This window comes from Empidonax traillii, unplaced genomic scaffold (assembly GCF_003031625.1).
Source record: "Empidonax traillii isolate 1590-97213 ecotype Southwest subspecies unplaced genomic scaffold, ASM303162v1 scaffold53:size2875158, whole genome shotgun sequence".
NCBI lineage: Eukaryota > Metazoa > Chordata > Aves > Passeriformes > Tyrannidae > Empidonax > Empidonax traillii.
Genome location: NW_020955246.1, coordinates 1,778,697 through 1,805,098, shown reverse-complemented (window position 1 = coordinate 1,805,098; position 26,402 = coordinate 1,778,697). Strand labels below are relative to the sequence as shown.

The 26,402-nt window shown below is 35.4% G+C and overlaps 1 protein-coding gene and 1 long non-coding RNA gene across 2 annotated transcripts in view; one reads left to right on the top strand and one right to left on the bottom strand.

Moving 5' to 3' along the window:
* SPRED1 (sprouty related EVH1 domain containing 1) overlaps positions 1–26,402 on the bottom strand; it is a 56,578-nt gene that overhangs the window by 2,674 nt on the left and 27,502 nt on the right. The window contains exons 2-5 of the mRNA XM_027879297.1: positions 19,991–20,165; positions 13,090–13,258; positions 11,815–11,864; positions 3,255–3,413 (exon numbers count right to left, since the gene is read on the bottom strand). Of these exons, the coding sequence (XP_027735098.1) occupies positions 3,255–3,413; positions 11,815–11,864; positions 13,090–13,258; positions 19,991–20,165 (553 nt within the window). The remainder of the gene's footprint in view (positions 1–3,254; positions 3,414–11,814; positions 11,865–13,089; positions 13,259–19,990; positions 20,166–26,402) is intronic.
* Positions 15,989–24,696, top strand: LOC114055318. The gene is made up of 3 exons (XR_003570706.1): positions 15,989–16,237; positions 22,833–22,957; positions 24,000–24,696. It is a non-coding gene; the product is annotated as an uncharacterized LOC114055318 (long non-coding RNA).

Below are 26,402 nucleotides of genomic sequence, written 5' to 3'. Positions count from 1 at the left end.
TTGCATGTGTCTATGCTCCTACTACACTGAAGTATGCTAGTCCTGGTTTTGGGGTACAAGACAGAGGAGGGAGGAGGGAAGGCAGCTGGGAAAGAGGAAGAAAGAACTTCTTAAAATATGCCATCTTCTGATTACGTAAGAATTATCTGTAGCCTGCTCTAACCATCACTTCCCTGCTCAACAATCCTTGTGTGATAAGTACAGAACTGTAATTAGAGCTGCTTTGCCCTGAGACTTTCAACTGGAATATGCTAACAAGAATAATTTTTTTTTCCCTTGGCTCTAAGCCACATAGTTGGACTTCCACAAGGTCTCAAGGATACAAGAAGAAGAAAGGTTATATATCCTGTGTAGCTAACATTGCTCCTCTTCAATACTTCCCCCGGCTCCTATACAAGCAGTCAGGCTTCCCCTTTGCTTATAAAAGCAGAGTGTTTCTCAACTCTACTCTGTTTTCAAACAAGAGGAAGAGTATTGTTTAGCTATGGCTAATTGGCTTTCTTTAGCACTTTAGAGCATAAATTTATTTAAGAGAAAAAGTAGAGAAAATGTCATTAGAATCGCATATGTTACAGGCACAAAGGATCCTTACCCCACTGTCCACATAGAATATTACGCATACATTTAAGACATTAAAAAACCCCAATGTTTAAAGGAAAAAACCCCTAAAACCCCAAACAGAAAAACCCACTCTCAACCTCCCATTCCCCAGACAGCTAATAGCCATTAAAGATCACTACAAATGCTAACAACTGTAAAATCTGACCTCTCCTCAGCCTTTGAAGGCTTTTTTTTGTTTGAGCAGAACACATCATATACATAGAACTCATTTAATTTTTTCAAGTCCCCGGCCCAACACCTAAAACTACTTAAGGACTGACATGTTACAAACAAGGCACCACAACACATCCTTCATATAACTGATGTTGAGAAGTATTTTTTTAAGAAATAAAGTGGGAAATGCTAAAAACAAGCAGACCGGAGAAATGTTGGAAAAGCTTTACTTAAATGAAGTGCTTACTTGTTGGGTGTTTAATGGGACCTACGTGAACATATGAAAACTTAAAAACAATACACAATTCAAATTCAGTTAAGTACAAATACCAGCAAAATTCAATGAGAATAACACACACAGTCCTCTAAACATTCAAAATTAAAACTCAGTATAAATGCCATCTCTGTGCAACAGCTGAAGGAGGAAGGGAGGAGGAATATTACAGCAAACTGAAATTCTAAAAAGATTATGATTATGAACATGATTAGCCAGATCGAAATTAGAGAGAAAACTTGTTGACACACCTGACCCACAAGTATTGCACCTTACTTGAAGGGATGCACCTCTAAACAAGACATGGTCACTTGCTTGGTACTGCAGCCTTTGCTGTTTCTGCTCAAACAGATACACCTGACTTTGCTGAGCTTACAACTTCACAATATGAGGACACCAGCAGCAAAACACTAAATTTAAGTTAAACACGCATCCATGTATCAGAAGCCGAAAAGTTGAGGGACTTAAGTATTTTCTACTAACAGCCAAAGTACCACAAAATGTCACTAATCACCTTAGTTTGAGCACACACTTCTCAAGCTATTCAACTTATAAGCATAGTAGGAGCATTAAAATTTATTTACACAAAACTGAAACAAAATAGGTAATTAGCTCAAGATCTGCTGTGCCACCTGATCACATGCATGGAGTTTAGCTGAGACAGTGCAGTGTGTGCACATACAGAATGTGAGCTTTTGTTGACTTGCCTATGTTCTAAATGTGTGTACCACATTACCATGCAAAAAGCATGGAATATCAGTTGCAGATAGTGACACTATACGATAAGAGTATTCTAAAAAAATATCTACTTAAATTTTCATGCAATCTCCCATAACTTCAGTTTTCAATTGGAGCATTGTAATTTCAGAAAAATTACTCTTTAATTTCTATCAGAGAGACACAAACTACCCAGTATACCACATCTTAAATTATCATTTAATCAGTAGCCAGTTTTTTACATGCTCTCAAAACAGGTATTTTAAGCTACTGCACTTTTCTTTACAACTCAGTGAAGACTAACAGCATATGCATCATTGGTTACCGTAGCTATTAAATGTTAGCTGCAATAACCTAATCACCTATCCATTCTATTCTAAAAAATATTTACAATTCCATTTGCAAGTAAATGGGAAGAGGGAAAAGTATGTACCTCTTGATGAACAGAACAAAAATATGAGGTGACTTATACAAAGAGATAATCAGAGTGGATCAATGATTAAAATAGAAGTTCACAATTTTAAGCTCTTTACTTAGTTCTCCAGATGATATTGCTCACTTCTTTTGCCCAATAAAACAGCTTAAGAGCAGCTGATGCAAGACTTTAATACAATCCTATCTTTCTCTGCAAAAATGACTGAGGGTACTAAAAGGTTCTATTTCAAGGAACAGAAATATTTTCTGACAAGTCTTCAAAACTACTTGAACTTGCAGTCATCTTTCACTGCTGTTATTCAGCATATTCTAAAAGCTTCCCATGTGTTTGCTTCTTGACATAAAAGCTTCCCATGCTTCTAGACATAAGACCCTCAAATTAATTACTATCCAACTTACTGTTAAGTCTACTTCTACAGGTAACAAAAACTGTCAAATTCTCTGAGCTTTAGAAAAAAGCAAAATGTATAGTGTTAAAGGAAAAGCTGTACCAATGGCTGAATACTTTTTATACATAACTGATATATTATTTTCCTTGTGAACCAAAATAGAGTATTTTAGTTTAAATAGGCAGTTAGAAAAGATAAGCAATGTTTCACTAAAAAGATTTAGCAGAAGTTCACTACTTTGCAGTGCATCCAAGAAATCAATTTTAAAGACACTTTTAGGTATTTCTAATCAAAACATTATTAGTATACATATAATCAAGATTGAGCTCATGGCCAAATAACATTTTCCGAAAATTTTTAAATAGCTTCTCAAGGCTGCAGATACTGAAGTCTGTAATACAAAAACTGAATTCAAAGAAAATAAAGATTTATTAATGTAGTCTGGTGCAACACAAACACAGCTAAACACCTTCACAAAGCTTTATCTCTGCCATAATAATGCTATAATATTTCAGCTGCAAAGCCTTTATTGGTAATTTCAAGAAGTTGAGAGTATAATGCTACACACAGGGACTTAGAACAAAGTGATTTCTTGTCAGAAACTACCTACTGTTCCATTAATACAGCAAGCAAATAAGAACTACTGCTTTTATTGGTATTCTTACCTGGTTAGGTTGGTTAGGAAAACAGGCTCTCCTGGTGTTGCAATCCTCAAACGTTGAAGACCTTAAATTCGCACTGTTGTAGGTTTCGCTGGTTACTACAGTTTCGTGTTGAAAAAGGTGATCTTTCATTAATGAACCTGATGTATTTTCTTGAGCAGTCTAGAACACATAAGAACTCCCTTGAAATGATTTTGCATTTATACAAAAAACACACCAAACCCACCAAGTTCACACATAAATGTGTTAATATTCTATATAATGTGATGGAGGCATTTAAAAATAGAAGTATTTTTAAAGCACTTAGAAGTAGGCAAGTATTTTCTTTACCATGAGTCAGCCTTGGAAAATACAGTTTCTTTTCTGCAGAAGGTATACAACTTGGGCACTTCAGATACACACCATCCAACCTCAGTTGCCAAATCAGACTTCTTTAAAGGAGAGATTAGCCCAGTCTCTCAGATTATGTTTTCTCAAACTACCCATGAGGCTGCCAGTATTTATAAAAATACAACTGGAGAAAAAAAATTTCTGAGACTAATAAGGCAAAAGCTAGTAAGACCTTTTATTAATTAAAAGCAAGATCAGCTGGAAAGGATCAGAAAGTCAGATTTAACATATATTAATTAACAATATCTAATTACAGCAAGTGTGTATTAAACAACTAATGACTGACTTTTAAATAAATTAAGGTTATATCAGGCAATTTGATACAAAAGTGAGACCACGTGGCAACATATAATGAGATATCTGCAGGACCTGTGCCATTCAGAATAAAGAAAACGAAGTATGTTTGGGTGGAATACTGGCTTGTGAGGTGGTGCAATTTCTGAAATGAATAGAAAACCAAACAGCCCTCATTCTTTAACCTTAACTGACTGGTGTATAGTTAGGATACAGCAGAGCATTTTGATACTAATCCCACTGGGCTGCCAAAAATGTACTGTAGGATGTTTTGTTTGTATTGAGAGATGCTGTAAAGTTAACCAACCAGCTGTCATCATCTGATAGCACTGAGAAAATTCTGGTATCATCCAACTTCCAGCAATGAGAATGTTTCAGCTTTATTACAAGGATCTGTATATATCAAGAAAACATTAAGAGGAAAAGAATAAAAATACTGCAGAAAACTACTGAGGCAGAGGCAAACCTCAGTTTTTGACAAAACCAAAAGTTTTGTCAGGTTCATTTATCAAAATATTTAAGGAACTTATTCTGGGATTACATTAGCACCTCATATAGGTAAAAGCCCAGTGTATGAAGTTCTAAGACTATTTAGAGAAACTGGAAGTAGCTGGTCTGTAGGTGATTTTTAGGAGAAAGGAAATCATCACATCACTAAGAATCTATGTATTGCTCAAAAGCACTGAGTGGAAGAACATTAAATTTATTAATTAATTAATGATCATATAAATTAATACTAGAAAGCATACAGCCCAAGAAAGATAACAGCTCACTCAATCAGGTTAAAGTTCCCATGAAAAATTGTGAAGACAGGCAAAACTTTTTGCAGATCCTTGAGCGTGACAACACCAATAAGCAATTGACCTTGTTATTGTCAAAATTCGATATTCTGGTCAAACACTCTTGGGAAATGAGTATAAAAGAAATGTTGAAATGACCGGCAATTAGACTTCATAGGTGTACATTTATTTTAAGAGCAAAAAGCATCAGATATTAGTGCAATATTAAATATCTTCCTAGCAGGAGGCACTCCTGCAGGTATATTGCCCAGTGACATAAAAAGCTTCTAAAACAGTGGTTCAAACCACAAAAGAGCTGTGTTCAAAACGAGGAAGAAATGCCTACAACTATTTTTGGTTTGAGCAATGTTAAAAATGATAACAAACATTTAAGCTAACAGCTAGAAGCCATTTTACAGAAACCACAGCGATAAGTACCCTGTTTCCCTCTTGCTCCCCTCCCCCTGCTATTATAAATATGAAAGGTCTAGGGAGATGGGAGTAAGCTGCAAAAGCTACTACTCCTTCCTTCCAAGGGAAAAAAGACATAATACCCGTAAGCCAGTCCTTATCCCTGGGTGAGATTTGCAACTGCCTGCATTATTTCCTGTCCCTGAAGGTGATTCACATCTTCTTTCTTCAGCAGTAAACTACATACACTATAGAGCAAAAAGGACACACGTACAGGCAGACACACGCACTCAGCCCTTGGCAGTCAAGAAAGGCTCCATCTAATGAAGGACACAGGCAACGATCATCTATTACAGTGCTAACTAGCAGCGCCAGAAAATGATGTATGAAAAACAAACTGTACTCTTGAAGCAAACTTTTGTGCCCTATACACAGCAATTATCAAAGAATGCTTTTAGAAAATTCCAAAACAGACATCACAAGTCAAGCTAATTGACTTCAAGGACAAATTTCGGGGCGGCAGGAGACAGAGAAAGGCACCTGGCCTTTTGCAAGGCAGGAACTCATAAGACAACCTTTCCAATAGCACAATACTCAGCTTACCAATCTAGATACTACGAGTAAGTGGACACAGCCAAACTTCTGATATTTATGAAAACCAAAAAGCCATCAGGTCAATTATGATCTTTTTTGACCAATAAATATTCACTATGCAGAACAACAGAAATGCCAGATGAACATCCTGAAGTCTGTGTTTTTAATTAAACTATACTTTAGATACAATCAAACCACGTTTATTCGTATCCAGAAAGCTTTTCCTTGAACAACACTTCCTACTCCAATCTGATGTTTTATGACAAGGTCATAAACACCTGAAAACCCACATTTATAATGGAAACACTGACAATCTGAAGTAGGAGGCCCTAGAAACAAAAATGCTTTTGTGTTGAAAATGCATTTTAGTAAAAAGCAAACATATAAGGTTTTCCACAAGAACTAAGCTTGTTATATTAAATATACAGAATATCACACACAAACACAGATGCACATGTTCCCCTTTTCTACTGTCCAAAGCAATTACACCGCCCACATTCGATATCCTTTAACCACAGCCTGCAAAGTACAGTACTGGCATAGGTTATTCAGTATCATCTGTAAAGTAACCTACGCCAGTTTTTAATGCACAACGGAAATCTGGTTTGCTCCCAGCTGCTGGTATAATAATTACTGTCCTATGGTTGCTAAGAGATACTCTGAATTTTTTTCCAAGACTACTAAAACATTTCTGTGAGCACAGGCAAAAGGATGCTGGGTAAAGCAATAAAATGACTCCAGCTGTAGCTCTCCAGCAGAATTCAAAGCCAGATGACAGCTGTAGAGAAAATGAAAACCAGACTGAGCTTCTCTTCTTCAAATTTTCTCTCCTTACTTCTCCCAGTTTGCCAGAGTTAAGTCTGGGAGAGGATTCAACATTGTTCTGCAAACATTGTTAAAAATGTTCTGCTTTAAGTAAGTTTAATGATTACACAGAAGGATGGACGAGAGACCACATTTCTGTTGCATCCCAGTTCTTGCATTTCCTTCCCATGAGGCCTGAAAATCTGCTGTTTGATGCTAACCAACACAAGAATGTTTAAATGTTTTTTTCCTTAATTTTTCAATTGTGAATAAATGATACAGGTTTCAAAAACACCTGAATAACTTCCTTCTGCTTTAGCTATTTCTAAGACTGATGGAGCAATATATTTGGCAAAGAAACTATTATTTTCAGGTATGTGTTTCTGATATGGGGTGAAATATGAACTAGATTACTCAGAATATTTTGTACAGCATGAAGTAAATAAGACATTTGACATGCCTCTTTCTTTGAAGGTTGTTCTACTTGAATATACACAGCACACTAAATGCAAAGAGGTTGTTAGGGTGAGGAAAAAAAATATAATTACTCCTGTTTCTAGAATATAATTCCAACAAAAAAAGCTTAATAAACCCAAATATTTTAGCATAGCATATGATTAGATTTATTTTAAATTGATAATATGAATTAGTATTACTTTTAGTTTTAGGAACTGGGCCTAGTAGATTTATTAATTGTACTAAATATTGCTAATCTTTAATGCTTTACCACGTAGTACTGTCTTCTCCATAAAAATAAGGGTAAATTATTTCACATTTTCTTACAAGTCATAATGTTATTTTTGTATTATGTATTATTTTTGTAAAATAAAACTTCTCAAACACTTTGTTACAGACAAAATAAATTGAGTAGTCACTAAATAATGCACTTATGAAGAGGTCACTAAATAGTGTATTTACAGAGAGGCACATGAACTGTTACTGTCCTTCCTGACTGCACCAAAACCACTTACGATGTAAGTTGCAGGCCCTTTCCAGCTCTGTATTAACAAAAAGCCCAACGTACTTACTTCTGAAAGAACAAGCCAAACTTTTTCTTCTGCTTATAATTTATCAGTCTACAGTTTTCTTCTGCCAGTAGTAAGAAACTCAAAAGCATAAATGATCCATTTCTTACTACTTCAAAACTGTTAAAATGTGCTGATAGCCTATAAATAACACCAGTATGGCTGAATCAACAAAACCTGAAAGAAATTAAGACTGCTCTATTTTTCAGTTCTCAAAAGCAAGACTTACGCACTTCAGGATCCAAAACCCACATAAAAATAATTTAAAATGCATGAGTTCTAGATTTCATTTAGTTAGATTTACTTTTAAGAAAAAAAATCCGATTTTTATGTTTTGTTTGGGTTTTTTTCAGTTAAGCAAGATGAGTTTTAGAGCAAGAAGTTTATATTTGGTAGAGGAAAAGAATATAAGCCAATCTTTTAACAAGCAAACTGACTTAAACAAGCTGCTCATCTATTACATTCAAAATGCATCATTTTATACCAAAATCATCTAAACTTCCTACCCAAACAAATTTCCAGTGTATATTCCCATGTAAGTATATATACAGTTGCAGGCTCAATTTACCAACATTGCAGGAAGTCAGATAGCTCTTCATTAACTTATTTGTGTATTTCTATTTGAGATTAATCAGTTAAGACTAAAGGTTTATTTGATGATATAAGCAATTCGCATCTAATAGGTTAACTAACAACTAGTAATAATCGTAATAATTTAAGTAATCTTTAGAAGCAAGTATGAATTTTTATTGTATTCTTTTATTGTATGCTTTTAATACTGAGACTAGCCTTATTTGTGAACTCAGAACAGCTAAAGAAACTATAATGAAGCTATGTCTTCTTAAAATGATAAATTTCATCTTCAGTAAAAAGAATGCTTTCTCTGTTTGATTTACAAAATGTAAATAAAAACCAAAATATCTAGTAACCCAAGATACAACATAGGAAGCCAAATGCTAGCCTAGAAAGCACAAGATATAAGTTCAGTTTCTGGATCTGCACTTACAAGATGCACATCTAACTTTTGGACAATCGCTGTTTCTGCTTGCTATTTCTATAAAATGTAATAATAATTATTACTAGGAGGCACTGAGGTTGGACAACACCACCACTGAGAAGATCAGTTTTGATCTTATTTGGATTATTTTATTTGCTCTCTGTAGCACCAAATATAACCAGCCAGTAAAATAACTTATGAAGCATGTTTAGCTTCTTTCATCACTGGTCATCTTTGTTGGAAAAAAATCAAAAACACTGTTAATGAAATTTATGTACAAACTACATACTATATCCATACTTTAAATACATACTAAATACAGGATTCCTGTTGACTAAAGCTGTACAGGCAAAACCGCTCTTATACTCTTATTCACACTCTAAAATGCCCTTGCATAGGTATACTCCAAAATTTACTCAAAAATATTATTAGAGACTTGGGAAAAGAGCTTATAAAACAGTGAAACAAAAAATCATTAGGCTTTTTAAACTACATAGAGGCAGAAAGCGGTGGGGGGAAAGTCAACATGACTCTTCAAATACACAATGCATTATCTTTAATGAAAAATGGTCTTATCCACCAGTTAAAAAAACCCAGGGTATCAAGTCTCATTTACAACAGTATCAATCTGGGAAGGGAAAGGAATTAATAACATGAAGGAGAATGCACACTCTTTGGTATTTCAAAGGTATTCTTGGTAACTAGACCTGGTGCCTGTAACTAAAATGCAGCTTTTCTACACTGACATTCATAACCCTGCAATTACAGCTTTGTTACTGATACATAAACCTAGTTTCGATGACGCACAGCTAAAGCAGGGTACGTTCAGTCTTCCCTGCACCTTTTTTTCCTCCCTTCTGATATTATTATTGACAGGCAATCATTTATTTTACTTTGATATGTAGAGATAAGGTAAGAGATACTGGCTAGCTTTTTGCCTTTAGAAAGCAAGCAATTCTTGCCACCTATCCATGGCACAAATCCCCAAACGCAATGTGTACAATTACATTTTATATCTATAATGTAAAAAACATGGTTCTACCACGTAAAAGACAGTTTGTACCACGTAAGATTGTTCGTACCTGTAATGTATATATATAGTGTACATATATATACATACAAATCTGTTTTATAAAGAATATTTTTAAAATATATGTGCTTTTTAAAAACATATATATTTATAATAAATATAAATAATAAATATATATAAAGTAAACCAATATTTAGCTATGTAAATAGATGATGCATTTATATTCACATGTATATGGAATAGTTGTTGTAAATACACTTTTCTCCACTTTTTCAATAACAAACTTTGTAACTCTATGGAATCACAGATATTTGCTTCAATTTTGGCACCCTTATAAAGAAATACAATAACTAGACAGCAAAATCAAGAGGCAATTTGTTTGTTCTAATCTCATTAGGCCTGAAGAAATTGTTCAATTATTAATCCTTGCAACAAAGTATGTTTAAGCAAATCTTTTAAGAGCTGATTAAGGACTGAATTAACTGGCACACATCCTCCATCCTGTAAAAACCTCATTCGTTTTTTAAAATCTGAAATATCTAATATTTATAGCAATTTTACTTTCAAGTGTCTTAAAATAAAGCACTGCAAATAAAGAACAACAGGTGGTTGCACAGCCAACACTCACAAAAAGAAATAAATTTTTTCTATCTTAAAATGGAAAGAAATCAGGAGACTTCTGCATTGCCACTGCATTGCAGTATCCTTTCTAAACACTTGACTCTCAGTCATAATTTCATTCTTACCCATATATTCTAAGTCTGCTGCTAATTTTTTTGATTTTGTGTTGCAGAGGTTCTACACTCAATCTGTCTACACTGATGAAGAATTTATGCTGGCATATATGGCAAAACTATTTCCCTCAAGAAACCACTTAGGAAAACTATCAATTTTCTGAGTAGCCACTAAGACCCCTGAATCAACTTGTTTATTTATCACCCTCGTATTAATTTAAATATTTGCACTCTGAAAACTGAGTATGTGTGTGAATAAAGGCAAGGCTTTCCCTAAAACTGTAAATAAGACGGAAGAGATAACAAGCATATATAGACAGGAGGAGGATTTACTCACTTTTATTACAGTTATTTACTCTGTGTGTGTGTATATACATATAACTACCTCTATTTCTAGATATAGATATTTGTAATATTTGTTTATACTGGTTTATACTGTTTATACTGGTTTATACTGTTTATACATGAATTCTTGGCTATTACCAGGCAGTGCTACACATCAATGTTGCAGTACTTACAGTATGTGATATGGTATTTGTGTAAAGCACTATAACTCTGAAGCACGGTTGGACATAAATTTTTACCTCTTAAGCCATTATGACCTATAGAAATGGAATAGTGCAAATAAAGATCCATAAAAACCTGAATCTCAACAAGTGACTATCTTCAGTGCGCTTTTAAAAATTGTCTGAACTTCTGCCCTTGTTTGGACTAGATTCTTTTATCTCAGCATCTTTTTAACTCTAACCATACAATGAAGTGTCTTATCACTGCAGAGTGATATCTAAGAAAACAAATAGGATATGCAAGTAAAAAGAATCTTGATTCCTCTCTTTTGTTCTTTCCAAAAGAATATTTCAAGTTCCAAAAAATTTAAAGAGGACATAACATGAACAGACATTTTGAATTTAAAAATTAAACTCAGGATGGTTAATCATCCTATCGATTAAATCACAGAATCATAGAATCAGATGGGTTGGAAAGGACCTCTGAGATCATCAAGTCCAACCCTTGATCCACTACCACCACAGTTACTAGACCCTGGAACTCAGTGCCACATCCAGTCTCTTCTTAAACACCTCCAGGGACGGAGAATCCACCACCTCTCTGGGCAGCCCATTCCAGTGTCTGATTACCCTCTCTGTAAAGAATTTCTTCCTAATATCTAACCTAAACCTTCCCTGGCAGAGCTTGAGACCATGCCCTCTTGCCTTACTGATAGCTGCCTGGGAAAAGGGACCAACATCCACCTGGCTACAACCTCCTTTCAGGTAGTTGTAGAGAGTGATGAGGTCTCCTCTGAGCCTTCTCCAGGATAGTGCCTACTTCGTTTAGGACAGACAATACCGTAAGCCTTCTAGATAATTATTCAGGAATTTATTTCATTAAACTGAATTTTGCTATTGCTCTTATTTTACTTCTTCTCACTAATGGGAACAAAATCTGTTCAGTATTTTTCTAAAAAATAAAAAAAAAAATCACAATTCATTTAAAAATTTACTCACTTGAAAGCAGTCCTCTGCCACTTCAACATCATTTTGGGAGGATGGATAACCTACACAAAAAGAAGAAAAAACGCAAAGTAGACAAGGTTATTTTCTTTTTATTTACAGCTTACTGCTTCCAATAGTCCACACATCTTTCAATATCCAGCTATGATGATATAAAATTCTTGTTTACTTTTTCAAACCTATTAACCACTGTATTTCAAGTTGATTTAAGTAAGCATCTTACTTATTTCATTTCTACATTCTGTATGTTATATACTGAGTATTCCTACCCACACTGATCTCTCACTGTTCACACGTTTCTTGTGAAAGCATTTTCAAAGTGTCATCAGCAGTCAGAAGCAAGGGAGTATGTTCCTTTTAATGTAGCATTTTGAAAATTAAAGGCAGATATATTTGGTTGGCATGAATGCACACTGTGCTGCATTTTGCTATAAAATCAGCAGAAATTGGAACTGTAAGACCCTAAGAGAGAATTACTCTCATGTTCTCTAATTATCTTGAAGGGATATGTATGGTATCAACACAATTCAAAAGAAGTCATTCTACTATGTCAAAAAGTATTTCCCTTCAGAAGTATGTTTCTCCCTTTCTTAACAGGACAACACGTTAAATCCCTAACATTACTTTTTACAAGCCTGAAAGAGATGTTCTTTCAATTCAAGATACCTGTTTTCTTCCCTCCCTCTCTCAGTACAGTAATACATTTATCATATTTTCAGCTCAGAATGTAGGCTTGGTGATGATATCAGTGAAGCTCTGGAACCAGTTAGCCATATTACTATTTGAGCAAATTCTTCTATTGTTCCATAAATACCTGTCCTCAGAACTACACTGTCAGCTGTTAGTAAACAAACAAAACTATTAACTGAAAGTATGTGCAGATAAAGAGAGAACTCAACAGGTTGCAAACATAGCTTATCCTCTAAGAACACAGCAGATGTCAAAAGCTTTTGAGAATAAGATCCAAGTGAGACAATATAACAATTTAGCTTCCTCCACTTCTTCATATCTAAAAGAATGAGGCAACACTTTATTATGTAGGGATATTTCAGGAAATTACCTTATTAGTGTCTGTGAAACAATTTAAGACACTTGGATGAATGGTACTTTAGAAATACCAGAAGTGCTATTAAAAACTGTTAATACTATAGATCAATCCATGTTCTTAAATACTGGCAGCATTGATGTTACACAAAGTGCTTTGACATCTCATTTAGTAAACACTCAATATCTCTCTGCCCGACCAAGTCCTTCACCTGAAATATGTACCTTGAGAAATATCCTCTACTGCTCTCCGAATACCTCTATCAAATGCTCTTGCATCAGCAGGACTCTGAAATGTGAGGCCAAACTTTTTGTCATCAATCTTCCAGTGGTAAAAAGTAGGAGTAACTTTGTTGTAAACGAGGTCTTTCTTTAGTGTGCATTCCAAGACCACCTTCCAAAAAGAAAAGAGAAAGAAAAGATATCAGTGACCAATACACATGAGAACAAAAGGCAGTCATACATCATAAGAGCAGATAGAAATCTCTCTTTAAATTTCTTCCTGTTACAAGGATGTAATTTTAACCTAATTTCCTTAATGGACAAATTATTCAATATCAGTTGCTGATAAGGTGGTAAGGATTAAGAACAGTATTTGTATACTAAGTCAATCTTTCCATTTGAAAATCTCACAAATAAAGTATCTCATACCTGCAGCAAGCACTTCTGTCAGAAACAAGTTGGTAGATATTCAGCAAATTAAATAGGACACATCCCCTAAAAAAACATTACTGTGCTGATATCAAATTTTACTGTATCACTGGGAATTTTATTTATATACTTATTCCATAAAATTTTTCTAACTTCATGCTGCTTTCAAATCACATCAGATTTCTCCTAGAAAGGCTACTAGACAAGTGAAAATAAAACAATTGTTTTTTAAGAACTGTAACTAATAAAAGCTAAAATTTTCATCACTGTATTACTGCCTGAACCTAGACAAAAATACATTTATGGCTCATGTTCTACTATAACAAAACCAGTAACTACAAATAATGAACAGATTTGTCTACAAAATCATTAAAGATATACATGCACATTCAGTTATGAAACAAAGTCACAGTCTTCACATAGAATCACAGAGTGGTTTGGGTTGGCAGGTACCTCAAATATCACTTAGTTCCAACTTCTCTGGACAACCTGTTCCAGTGCCTCACCACCCTCACAGTAAAGAATTTTTTCCTAATATCTAATCTAAATCTACCCTCTTTCAATTTGAAGCCATTCCCCCATGTCGACGCTCTTGTAAATAGTCCGTCTCCATCTTCCTTGTAGTCTCCCTTTGTGTACCAGAAGGTCTCATCATTTCCCCACTTTAAATAGTCTGGTTTTAAAAATATATTTGCATATTTCCTTTACTGGCTAAAATTATTTTAAGCACCATTGTTACACTTTTGAGTTTTTCTTGGTTTTAAAAAAACAAATGTGAACAATAAAGCATGGACGGAGACACAATGATCTGCTCCTGTAGCACTAGGTATAATAAAGCTCACAGAAGAATAACTTATCTCTGTATTACTGTTTGATGCTGAAAACCTACACTGACAGATTAATGAGAAATTTTAGTATTCTATCATTTTAACATTAAAGCATTTTCAGAACTTTAATGTTTAGTTTTGTTACATATGCAGCTTTTTTGAGAAAAAATACAAAATTCCTCACAGGATGTGGTAAAATTAGTTTAATTATAGATCTAACTGAGAAAAAAATCCTCAAATTTTAAAAAACTATGTCTGTACTTAGGTTATTCTTACATATTCCTTGTGTTCCTCCTCTCCTTCATATTTAATTATTATATAGACAAATAGGGGTTTTCTTTTGCTCTTTATTATTTATTCTCCCTAGACCACACCAGTAATCATTGATTGTTACTGACTTTTACCTGTCTCTAGAAGGATGACAGTCTTTCTGCACGTATAGACTCTTTCAGCATTAAAATAATTTTTGTTATGCCACTTGAATTCCCTAAATGGTCAACAATATGTAGGTAAAACTGTCTACGAGAGAACATAAAAAGGAATCTAACTATTTGCTGTAGGCGTGCAGGAAAAGGTGCTGCAGAAAGAGAAATGTCATGCTGCAGTTCTAAGGTGTGTTAAACGTTTGTTCTTTGTTCCTTCAGATGATCTTAAACTTGCTACTTCCTTAAAGGAGGAGTTAAAAATGAAGATTGCTCGTTTCAGTGCCTTTTTTAGGTCTGTGAGCTCTTTTGTGGGATCTCTAATACATTAACACCAACTACTTTCATGCTGTATTTTGTGTGCACTTTCATCCAAAACATCAATAAAAAGTACTGCAAGCCTGATTTTACAGCACCTCAATGAACATCTGGCCCCAAAGGAATTAATGCAGATTACTTTATCCTGAAAATTCATAGCTGGTGACAATTTTAGCACTGGAGACAAATATTTTACTGAGTAGAAGCTATGATTTCCAAAGATAGCCACACCAAACCAGAAAACCCCCAGATGGACTCCCTTCAACCCAAAAAGCAACACGGTATCACACACACCCCATATCCAGCCACCCCACCATTTTATATAACAAGATATCATTAACAAAACAAGTAAACATTCTATCCAACATTAATTGTTTTCAACTTAAGGAAATAACGAATTTGATGGGATGACACTGATTTTTCACATCTAAAGCTGCATCAAGTTAACACAGTAGATATAAGTGAAAGGGCACTGAAAAACAAAAAATTTGTTGCACCAAAATTGTAATGGACATATAACTGACAAAAAAATTGACATGTTATCAGATATAAGAATCCATATAGGCAAGACTTCACACCTGCCCCACCTGAGAGAAAACTCAAAAACTGTAGGTCAAACAGCAAGGTGATCTAAGCCCATCAAAATCAATCTTTTCTCAAACTTTAAATCCAATTTAAAAAGTAAACAATTTAAAAAGTAAACAATTTAAAAAGTAAGTTTTTAAAAAGTAAGTTTTTAAACAGCAGATTTTTAGAAGACAATGGTATTTATATTTAGCTTTAGCTTTGTATCTCTCCCTTTACACAATTACCTGTTCTTCAAAGGAAAGATTTTAAACTTTGTCACTCCTGACTCATGATCCAAAAGATACTAATGCCTTTTTTTTTTTTTTTTTTCCTCCTTTAGTAAAAACTTGCATGGCAAAAGACTGGAATAGAAAATAAAACGGAAGTCTACTAGACTTTTCATTCAAGAATGTAAAATTCACCAAAGGCTAAAAACCTGTAAGTTTGAGCCCAAAGTATGTTTAACACTAGTGCTATTAGGATAGAAGAGAGCCACTGTAAACACAGTAAGTGAGAGCAGCAGACCTGACGAGGTTGGGATGGAGCACAATTATTCCAAGCAGACTGGCTGGAACCAGATCTAGGAAGGTGAGTATAATAAAGGAGGAAATGTGTAATTATGTAAAAAGTCTTCACGAAATACCCTTAACATTCCAACATAGATCTAAACAACCTGATCAAACCAGCAGAGAACATTCTTTCGCATAAATTAATGCAATGGTGCCACCACTTTGATTTTCTTCCCAGATAACTAGGATGCTTTTTGTGAATGCCACACGATGTTTTAAATAGCTCTGTACCGCACAAAAATTTTGGACGTTCTACGTGTAGTCTGAAGCTCATTCATAGAAGGGCTCATAGCAACCTAACTTTCAGGTATACAAAGAAATTAAGAGAACTCTCTCCAACAAGGAACTTCAATATTTTGAAGTTTGATCCTGAAGTATTTAATTTATACAGCTGACTTACAGCTGAGATCTACAGTCCTAATTAAATGCCTACACAGTCTGTAAAATACATGGAAATATCTGGCACACTGGAATGGAACTGCAGTGCAGTGTCAAAAGCCGCACTTGAGAGAAGCAGGAACTAAAGCTAGTTCATTCCTTTTCAGCATAAACATTCAAAAGGTATCTGGAAAATACCTCCATCAAATAACTCACCTGTGGATTTCAAGTCGCTTTGGAATGAATTTCACCTTTCTACTGACACTTAGGTTAAACAGTTATACTCACATTATGATCCCCATGTATCTTAGGTAAAAGCCCAAATTCCATTTGCTCTCTAACCCCAGGTATTTCAGAAACTATGCTTCCCTGTGCCCCAGAAAAGTGCTCCAAGTTCCACACTCTAGGTTTTCAAAAGTTCACAAAAGAAAAGACTTACCAGTCAGAGGAAATCAAAATATAATCTAGTTTTGAAGATATTTTAACAATGTAAAATGTGACTTGAGGAGAGAGGGGGAACTTCATTTGTAAAGATGACTTTCTTTTATAATCCACAGAAATATTTTCAGAAACAGCTGTATGTACCTTTCAAAGAAGTGAGTGAACTGAAAACCACGGTCCAGGTGACTAAGCTCTAATGATTTCTAGTTATTACAATAGACTAAACATTCCTGAATGTTTAAGTGTTCTAACTCTGAATAACTGATGTATTCAAAATGGTTTAGGAGGTTTTTATAAAAAAATATATTGTTACTTTCTCTTTCCAAATACAACAGCAGAGCAACCAACTAAACAACATACAAATAACTTCAAAGATTATTCAGTCATACAGGTTTACCAAGGGCATTCTAAAATGAGATTAGAGTGATACTGGAGCACAGAAACAGCAGATTCAGTATAATACTTCCTCAAAATCTCAATATGATCACAATATTTGGTCTCTAATCCATAGCAAATACAATAACAACTTTATTTTCAATTAAAAAATATACTTTATCACTACTATGAAATATAATAGCCAACTGTCAGTTCTATTTGGACTAAAAATTCAATTGTTTGGCTTTATTAAGGAAAAGGTTAAAAAATGTGCTTTTACAGTGACTCCACAGGAATATCCTAAGAACAAATGTAAAATCATTAACTATATTGAAAGCATAATGATCAGTACAGTTCTAGAATCAGTGACTGGATCCCTGTCCAACAGAATTTGTCTTTCAGTCCCTGCTACCTATTGCCCTTCCGAATAAGCCTCATGACCTAACGATGTCCTTCCTTATCTTGGTGTAGGATCTTGCTTCTTTTATGTCAAGAGAGGTCTTGTTGCATAACATACAACTTTGTTGTTAATTCATTACACATTAGCTGTTGCTTATAAGCACATTATCTGATGTCTGTGGAAATGTGCATACACAGCGTCCTTTTACTCAGTTATTAAAGAACCTCTGGCTCTCCAATATTCTTCCCGACACCCTAAATCTGTATTTGTTAGTTCCCTGAGCTCTTCATTCACTATACACTGGAGAGATGTTCTTCCTAGCTTCATTTCTTTTATCTTCTATCCTGTGTTTTTGAGGGGCTGACTTCCAACAGCAACTTCCTGAAACTGCTGCAAGATCACAGTCTGCCCTGACAGACTAGTAGAGGTCACATTTGGGGGCAAGCAGGGGGAGGACAGATGGACACAGGATGGGACACACAAAAAAATCCCAAACCGAAACAAACTGTTCAAGACAATAAAGTTTTGGAAAATGTATTCACGCTAACATGAACTTGATTTTGGACAGGAAGAGGAGCAGCAACATTTAAAACCTTCTACCAGAAGTGGAAACAAAACAAGGCTTGCTCAGGGGAAACAGGAGAGTGCAAGCAGATCAGGACACTGATGTCTTGACATTTTCATATGCATGCAGGCGAAACATTAAACTAGCCTTCAGTTCCAAGCATTTTATTACCCTCACATTCTTAAGGCAAGCTGCAAAGGTTCCAAGTATTAAGAATTACAAGAAAATTATCAAGTATCTCTAAATGTAATTAGCTTCTCAAAAAAACAGCCTTAATAAGGCTAAAAAAAAAGTTCTAAGGGGAACTACTGCAAAGTGAGGAAGGAACTGCAGGTGCACATAGCTGTGCAGGAACACAGGGTACTCTGGTAATAGCACTACGCCTCGCTGAAACAACTGAGTCAGCAGAATTTCTATTTATATGCTCTCTTCCTACAATAGTCACAGTCAAGGCAGGAAACTCAGCAAGGGAGTTTCTGCCTCAAGGGAGAAACTGCTGTGCTTGAGAAAGGAGTAGTGTGGTATAAGGTAGTTCTACCTTTTAAGCTAATACTGGAGTCAAAATCCACTGGCAGAAAAGAATTAGTTCTTGATAAAAGTCATTAAGATGGAGCTTTTGTGCCTTCTCTACATCTCTTTGTTTCTACAATAAGACACAGCCTCATTCAGAAACCTATTTGGTACACAAGTAACCAATCAATTCTTAGTAAGCACATTTTGTCTTCCACAGGTCTTCATGTGGAAATGGCTGAGATCCTACACCAGTTTTCCTTTTGTGAGGCTGATTTTCATGATGCTATTTAACACACGTTTATTAGTGGGATTTTATTTTAGGTAGCTGAGGAATGAATACTGCCTGTGTGTTCACCAAACTAGAGCAATTTTTGGACTTGTTTGCTTAAGCTCTCTTCCAATACAAAGTTGTTCTCATGTCAAATGGCTACTTTCTGTCATAGCCAAATTCCACAACTAGCCAAATCATTACCAAGGAATTCCTTCTGATTTCACATTCTTAACAAATTATCTCATTTTCAACACTCATATTAAATGTAGTATCAGTGGTACATAAACAAGATAACAAGATTTAAACCTCCACCAGGAAAAAAAAAAAGGAATATGTTTCCCCAAATGAATGGAAATCTGCAATGAAAAAAAAAAAAAGTAAAGTTCCTAAAAGATGAATGTGCATAATTTTAAAAAAACAAGGTATTACATCTAAAACAAACAATTGGATCTTTAGGTATATAAACAGTGACACAAAAAAGCTCAGCAACGGCATTAGTCTGAGAATATAAATTTACTTTCTAGTCTACAGGCAACAATAAGCAGGCATCTATACTTATGTCCTATGTAGTTTTAATATCACAGAATCACACAATCCGCTGAGTTGGAAGGGACCATGTCCAACCCTTAGCCATCCGTAAGAGTAATACCATGTGCCTGAGAGTATCATCCAAATGCTTCTCGAACTCTGTCAGGCTTGGTGCTGTGACTGCTTCCCTGGGGAGCCTGTTCCAGTGCCCAACCACCTTCTTGGGTGAAGAACCTTTTTCTAATATCCACCCAAAACCTCCCCTGACAACTATGATCATTAAATGGAGGTAAATTGTTACCGTTTTATCCCTGAGTCGTTCTCCATGGATAAGAAAATCAGCACAGCTATTCTCTTCCTGGGGAATGACTTTGAAGACTGTGACACAGCTTAGTCCACCCCCTCCAAGTGGTAACCATCCACCACTTGAGTCATCCCGGGTCATCACCACAGCTCGCACTCGTGCATAACTATTACTGAAAGAGATGCAAAAGAAGAAATTAGTTTTTCAAAATCAGAAATCAGCGGTTTAGTTAAAAACAAAACAACAAACCCATAACGAAGGTCACAATAATTAACACTGTCTTTCCACAACTGTCATCCTAGAACAAACCCATAGACCACACTTTAAAAAATGTTCCTCTGTACTTTTATGACTCCATCAGAACTTTCTGGAGCTTACATGTGATTTCTTGTAAAGAAACTTAATCAGAGAATATAGTTCCCAAGTCAAAACTGATATTTTCCTAAAAACTTTAGTCAGTAATCTAGCTAGAGGGTCAGGAAGAGAGTAAGAATCAACGTCCGATTTATTTTAGACTAATCATGAAGCCAGTCAGTCACTACGAAATTGCACAAAAAAAGAGAACAAGAAAGCAGAAAGAGGTCAGGCCTTCTGTCACTGAAATCTAAACAAGAACAGGCTTCTAGCCAGAAAACCCTGCTTCCCTTTGTCCATCCCTCCTCCCCACACATATAACCTGTCCTTTGCAAGGGTAGGTCAGGACACACTGTGGGGTTCAACAACAGAACCAATTACAGTTACTTAAAATCATTATTTGCAGTATCTACTAGCTGATTCTCTCCTGTAGTGAAAGCATTTTACAACTGAACAGCTTTTTTCCATCATTTAGCATTTTTATAAAATACACAAATGATTATCATGTCATTACTTAGGAGCCAAATTGCTTTTTCAGAAAGGAAAAAGAGGTTTTGGTGATCTCTCTCTCTCATTTTATTCCTTCCTTTTAAATTAAATGACAATTTTAACTTTGGTTATGAATTTGCCAGTATATCAGTTGGAAAACCCCATGGCTTGCCAAGATGTTGTAAGATCCTATATTCAAAGCAATGGTTTACTGCATGAATGTAACAGTCGATGAATGAACATTCAATCACCTTAAAATAAATATGATTCATGTTATCTTTTGCAACATATTCTAGATTGAGGGTTTAAGTACTTATGCCAGTTGGCATTAGTGATGTCAAATTTAGGGGCTGAAAAGAAAATATTAGAAGAAGAAAAAGTTGTTCCTTTTGCACAAAATTACTTGTGATAAAACCATTCACCAAGCTGCTGTACTTTTAAAAGATCACTGCTTTACTTTTTTCCCCAAACTATACTAAAATAACCAAGGTAGGCTTTTTTGTGCAATTAATAGATTACATTCTCACACACACATATGATTCACACGTATGATTCACTTGTGTGTATATATATATATATATATGAAAGAATTTTGCTGCAAGCATCTAAAGCTTAGATACATAATGGTTTGCAAAACAGAAAATAAAACAAGACTATAAATCTATGTTTACAGGCAGCTGAATTTGTTAATAGGTTTTGTTTGCCCTCTCCAAGCAAATCCCAGCCCCCTCCTCTCTCTAAAAATCATAGTTAAAATGACAGTTCAGTCAATGTTTCTCACCATTTCTGTACCAATTTACTTCAGTAAGTACTCAAACACAGCAAATATAATGAAGAAAAATCCAATCCTTCTTCATATGCATCTATCACAATTCTAATATCTGCAAACAAAAATGTCTTTATCTTGATGCTTAATACTATTACTGAAAGTTGAATCATTCATTCATTGGTCTCTATCACCCTATTCATTATGATACAAGTTCAAATTGTAGTTGTACACTTCAGAAACAGGTAGTCTTTCATCTCATTTCTCTCAGAAGAGCCTCTTCTGACAGAAACTGAGGACATTGGGACTTTCCTCTGAAACAGTACACAGAATGCATCAATTGATTAAGTCTACACACTGTCTATGCTATTGTCCATTCAAGTGAAACACAAATTTAGCTCTGAAGTTATTAATTCTATAAACTGTATATCAGACTTTTTTTTTCTTTTGTAGATCAATAGACTGCAGCAAGAGTTCAACAGGTAACATTTAATGAATAACCTCTTAAACTGAGGGAGTTTTTCCATACAACCTCCCTGTAAATTAAATAGACAAATTCATTACTGTACTTGCAACAATGCCAAAGATTACAAAGATTTTTTAGTTTTTTGTTTCTGTTGGTGACTGTTTTTTAAATTATTTTTTATATTTGAATGGAACTCACAATTGTTAACAAATGCTATTTTTAGTGACAATACAAGTTAGTTTGCAATTAGCCACGATGCAGTGGCAGTATTTATAAATGACTTCCCTTTCCAAAATCCTCTGTAAACAAAACAGCATCTGTCCGTCTCACTCCTGGTGTTACCAAAAGCACTCAGATGTCTTCTATCTGTAGGTATTATAACCCCACCTACTCCTGGGAACTTCAGAACAAATTCCTAAACTGGCCTAGCTTAGCAGTGGGAAAAAAGGGCAGACAAGGCTCCAGTGTTTTCCTAACACAGCCTAACCTTTTTACCTACTCTTGCATGTTCAGCAGCTCTATCAGGAATACCTGAACAAAAGAAAAAACAAACGAACAGGGTAATCAGTTGAGCATTGCTCTTCTGAAGCCTTTTACCAGAGCTACCATGAGCATGTGAAATGGAGCATGAAGAGCAGCACTGCAACAGCAGGCCCAAACCTACTGTACTGCAGCCAACTTTTCCTGAGACTCCCTGATTTTTGTTGTGGCCACTTGCTCTTGAGGCAGAGCAAGGTTTACATGAAATAGCATTCTGGCTATAGCAGCATACTGCTTCCCAAAAGTCAGTGCTGAGCACCAGTGAAGAGTGGGGACAAAAATATTGTCCAAGATCTGTTTCTAACAACTAATGAAACAGATTTTTCTCTCTATTGTCCAAATGCCTCAGGTAAGGAGGTAAGAGTACAATATTCTTCTGTGGTTACAGGAAGTTATAAATTGAGATAAAGGAGAAAAAGAAAAAAAAGAAAAGGTTATCTACAGTGTTTTTCCCCCTAGTAAAGGCTTACTGGAGAGTACAGCATAAGTTTGAATACTAAACCTATTAAAACTGAAATAAGGTAATTTGAAGATAGCATAGACATAGATATAGTGTGAAGTTTCACTCTAAAAATATTACAAATGAAAATGATTCTTGTACCAAAATCAAAAGCTGCAGTGGTGTGAACCAAGCAGCCTGAGAAAGCATTGGTGCAAAAACCAAAGGGTTACAAACCATAAGTCGATAGGAAAGAGAGACTTAGAGTCCTTGCCTGCCATCAGCCTTATTTTAAGAGCATTAAAATCTGACAGCAGGTTTTAAAGTCTCTCTTCCCCTCCACTAAATGCTGTGTGTTTATGTCGTTGTAATGCTCTTGGACCCAAATTGACTTATGACCTGGATGACCAAACTGCTGTTCAAGCCCAGGAAGTATGTCACTGGCCAAGACAGGCTGGGACCTGCAGCTCAGCAGCTAAGGAACAATCCTGCTTTCAGTGTATGGGGGAGGAACACAACTGTATTTTCATCAGTGGTTGTTTATTTTTTTAAATAATTTATTTTGATAATTATTATTTCTTATGTTTACTAACAAGCTAATAAAAGATACTAAATGTTATTACATTTGTCCTTTCTTCCACTAGCCAATGAAAAGAGAATGAAGGTTAAGAATTTTCTGCCAAAATACTTTTCCCCAGAGAAAAGGGGAAGAAATATTTGAGGGGGGAAAAAAAGCAAAAAAGCAGCCATCTTGTTGCTTTACATTTATTTTAACCTAGTTTCAACAGTACCCAAATATTCCCTCTCCTGATTCATACTAAACATCACTATTCCTTTATTTGTATTGCATCTTGCAGATTTCAATTTTAATATAGGACTGAAAAATAATAACAGTGATTTCAAAAATGTTTGTTAAAACAATTGTACTATAGTTGCAAATTGGTTTTTTTAGTACTATAAAGCTCCTACCATTACCATCAAGAAACCTGGATATGCAAGTGGAATTTAAACTGAACCACAGGAGAAAATGACCCTCTTAGATTTGGTAAAAATATTTAGAATTATGGTTTCTTTCAAAGCTGGAAAGCAGATTTGCAGTAAAGGATCTCCAAGCTGAATGTAAGTCAAAAACATTCCCCGGGGACAAAGGAGGCCAACGATATCCCAGCTGCATTAGAAGTGTTGCCAGCAGGCCTCAGGAGGTGATCCTGCCCCTCTTCTCAGCGCTAGCGAGGCCAGATTTGGAGAGCTGTGTCCAGTGTTGGGCTCCCAAATCCATGAAAAACATGGAGCTCCTGGAGTGGGTCCAGCAGAGTGCAATAAAAATGATTAAGGGACTGAAGCGCCTGTCATATGAGGGAAGGCTGAAGGAGCTGGACCTGCTCAGCCTTGAGAAGAGAAGACTCGTGGGTATCTTATCAATGTATACAAACACCTGAGGGGAGGGCACAAAGAGGATGGAGATGGGCTCCTTTCAGAGGTGCCCAGTCAGAGGACCAGAGGACACGAGCACAAACTGAAACACAGGAGGTTCCATTTGAAGATCAGCAACTACTTTTTCACTGTGAGGATGCCTGAGTGCTGGCACAGGTTGTCCAGAGAAGTTGTAGTATCTCCATACTTGGAGAGTTTCAAAGATATTTGGACACAGTCCTTGAGCAGCAGGGGTGGACAAGATGAACTCCAGAGGTGCCTTCCAATCTCTTTTTTTTTTTAAATTTAATATCATATTTCAAAGCACAGCAATTTCAATAAAATATCATTTCATAAATATAACCAATACAGGTTTATTTATGAGAATTCATGATACTTCAAAGCAAGAGTTGTTAATGTGCACAACTGCTATTTAAACACTTCTGACAAGGGGGAAAAAACAGGTGTTCTGAAAAATCGTGACACACTGCTATGAGATTACACTATCTTTGCTGGCATGCAAGTAACAGCTCCAGGTTGATCTGCAAATGTGAAATGGTCATGGATCAAGGTTCTTTACCTTTGACTGGCACTTTACACACGTACTTTAACCCCTCCAACTTCTGGTGCAATATACTTCTGTGTTTGTGGCCTTACTCAAAGAGCATACATGAATCACACTTGGCTTTTTATGGTCCTTATTATCCAAAAAGCTTAGCAGAAGGTTTTATGATTTTCAGCTAGAAAAGTGCTCATGAGTACCCAATATCAGACCATTGAGATAAGTCTGTTTTACTTGCACATAGCCTTTTTTGAGTATTGACTCAATTTAGAAAAAAAAATAACGTTACTAGTATCACATAAGTGTATCAGTACACTGATGATGTTATAAACCCCTTGTTACTAAAGACTTAGAGGATGAGTGTCACCAGCACAAAACATTAATGACTTGGCGAAAACAGAAAGAGACGCAAATATAACGTGAGTACTAAAGAAGACATATTTTACATCAAGAAAACATATGACAGTACATATTTTTTAACAGAGGAAATTGCTATAATTGCAGCTACATGAGGCTCTGCCTAATATGACTATTACCTTTCTCCTCTCAAAGTCATACCAGCAAATCAAAGTATAAACCAAACTCTTACACTGGTAGAACCCAAAACTTGGCAGATTTTCTCCTTTAAAAAGAGGCAAAAGGGATTCTTCAGAGTAAACAGTAACCATACATGGCTACTACGTCTAGGAAGTTTATTTATGTGGGGAGTCTAGTAAGCAAAGACATGCATTTCCATGAAGAATTACATACAAGTGCTGTTACATTTAGGATATTGGTACCTACATTGATTTACTGAAGTGCTTTGGATTTTGTCAAAATGCCTGAATGAAACATTCCTGCTCAAACAAAAAAAAACACAAAACAAACAAACAAACAAACAAAAAAAAAAAAAACACAAAACAACAAAAAAATCTTACAGAAACCTGAATCACCAAGTAAAATGGCTTGAAACCAAAATCGTAGAAGGGAAAAGCTTCATGGGAAACTGTATTACATATGGAGGGGATAACTGGTATCCTGAAAGAGCCCAAAGTACATGACTGCAATTATTATTTAGCAGAAGAGGCTTATCAAATAAGAGATTTGACAGTGCACCTGCAATTCAAAAGGGAAAATGAGATACAAATGAACAAGTGTCCAGAAAGGGAAAGTGTCAAAACAGTATATTGCTCTCGTGAAGTATTCTCTTGGACACAATATCAGAATAAATTAAAAAGAAGGAATGGATTTCTAATGCTCCTATTTTAATATAGACAATTTAAGATTTGTGGTCATGTAAAGTAATCAATACTGCAAGGAAGAATGGCTACTGCTGTAAGCACTTTTTGCACATGAAGAATGAAGAGGCTGTTAATGAGAACCATCAAAATTACATACAAA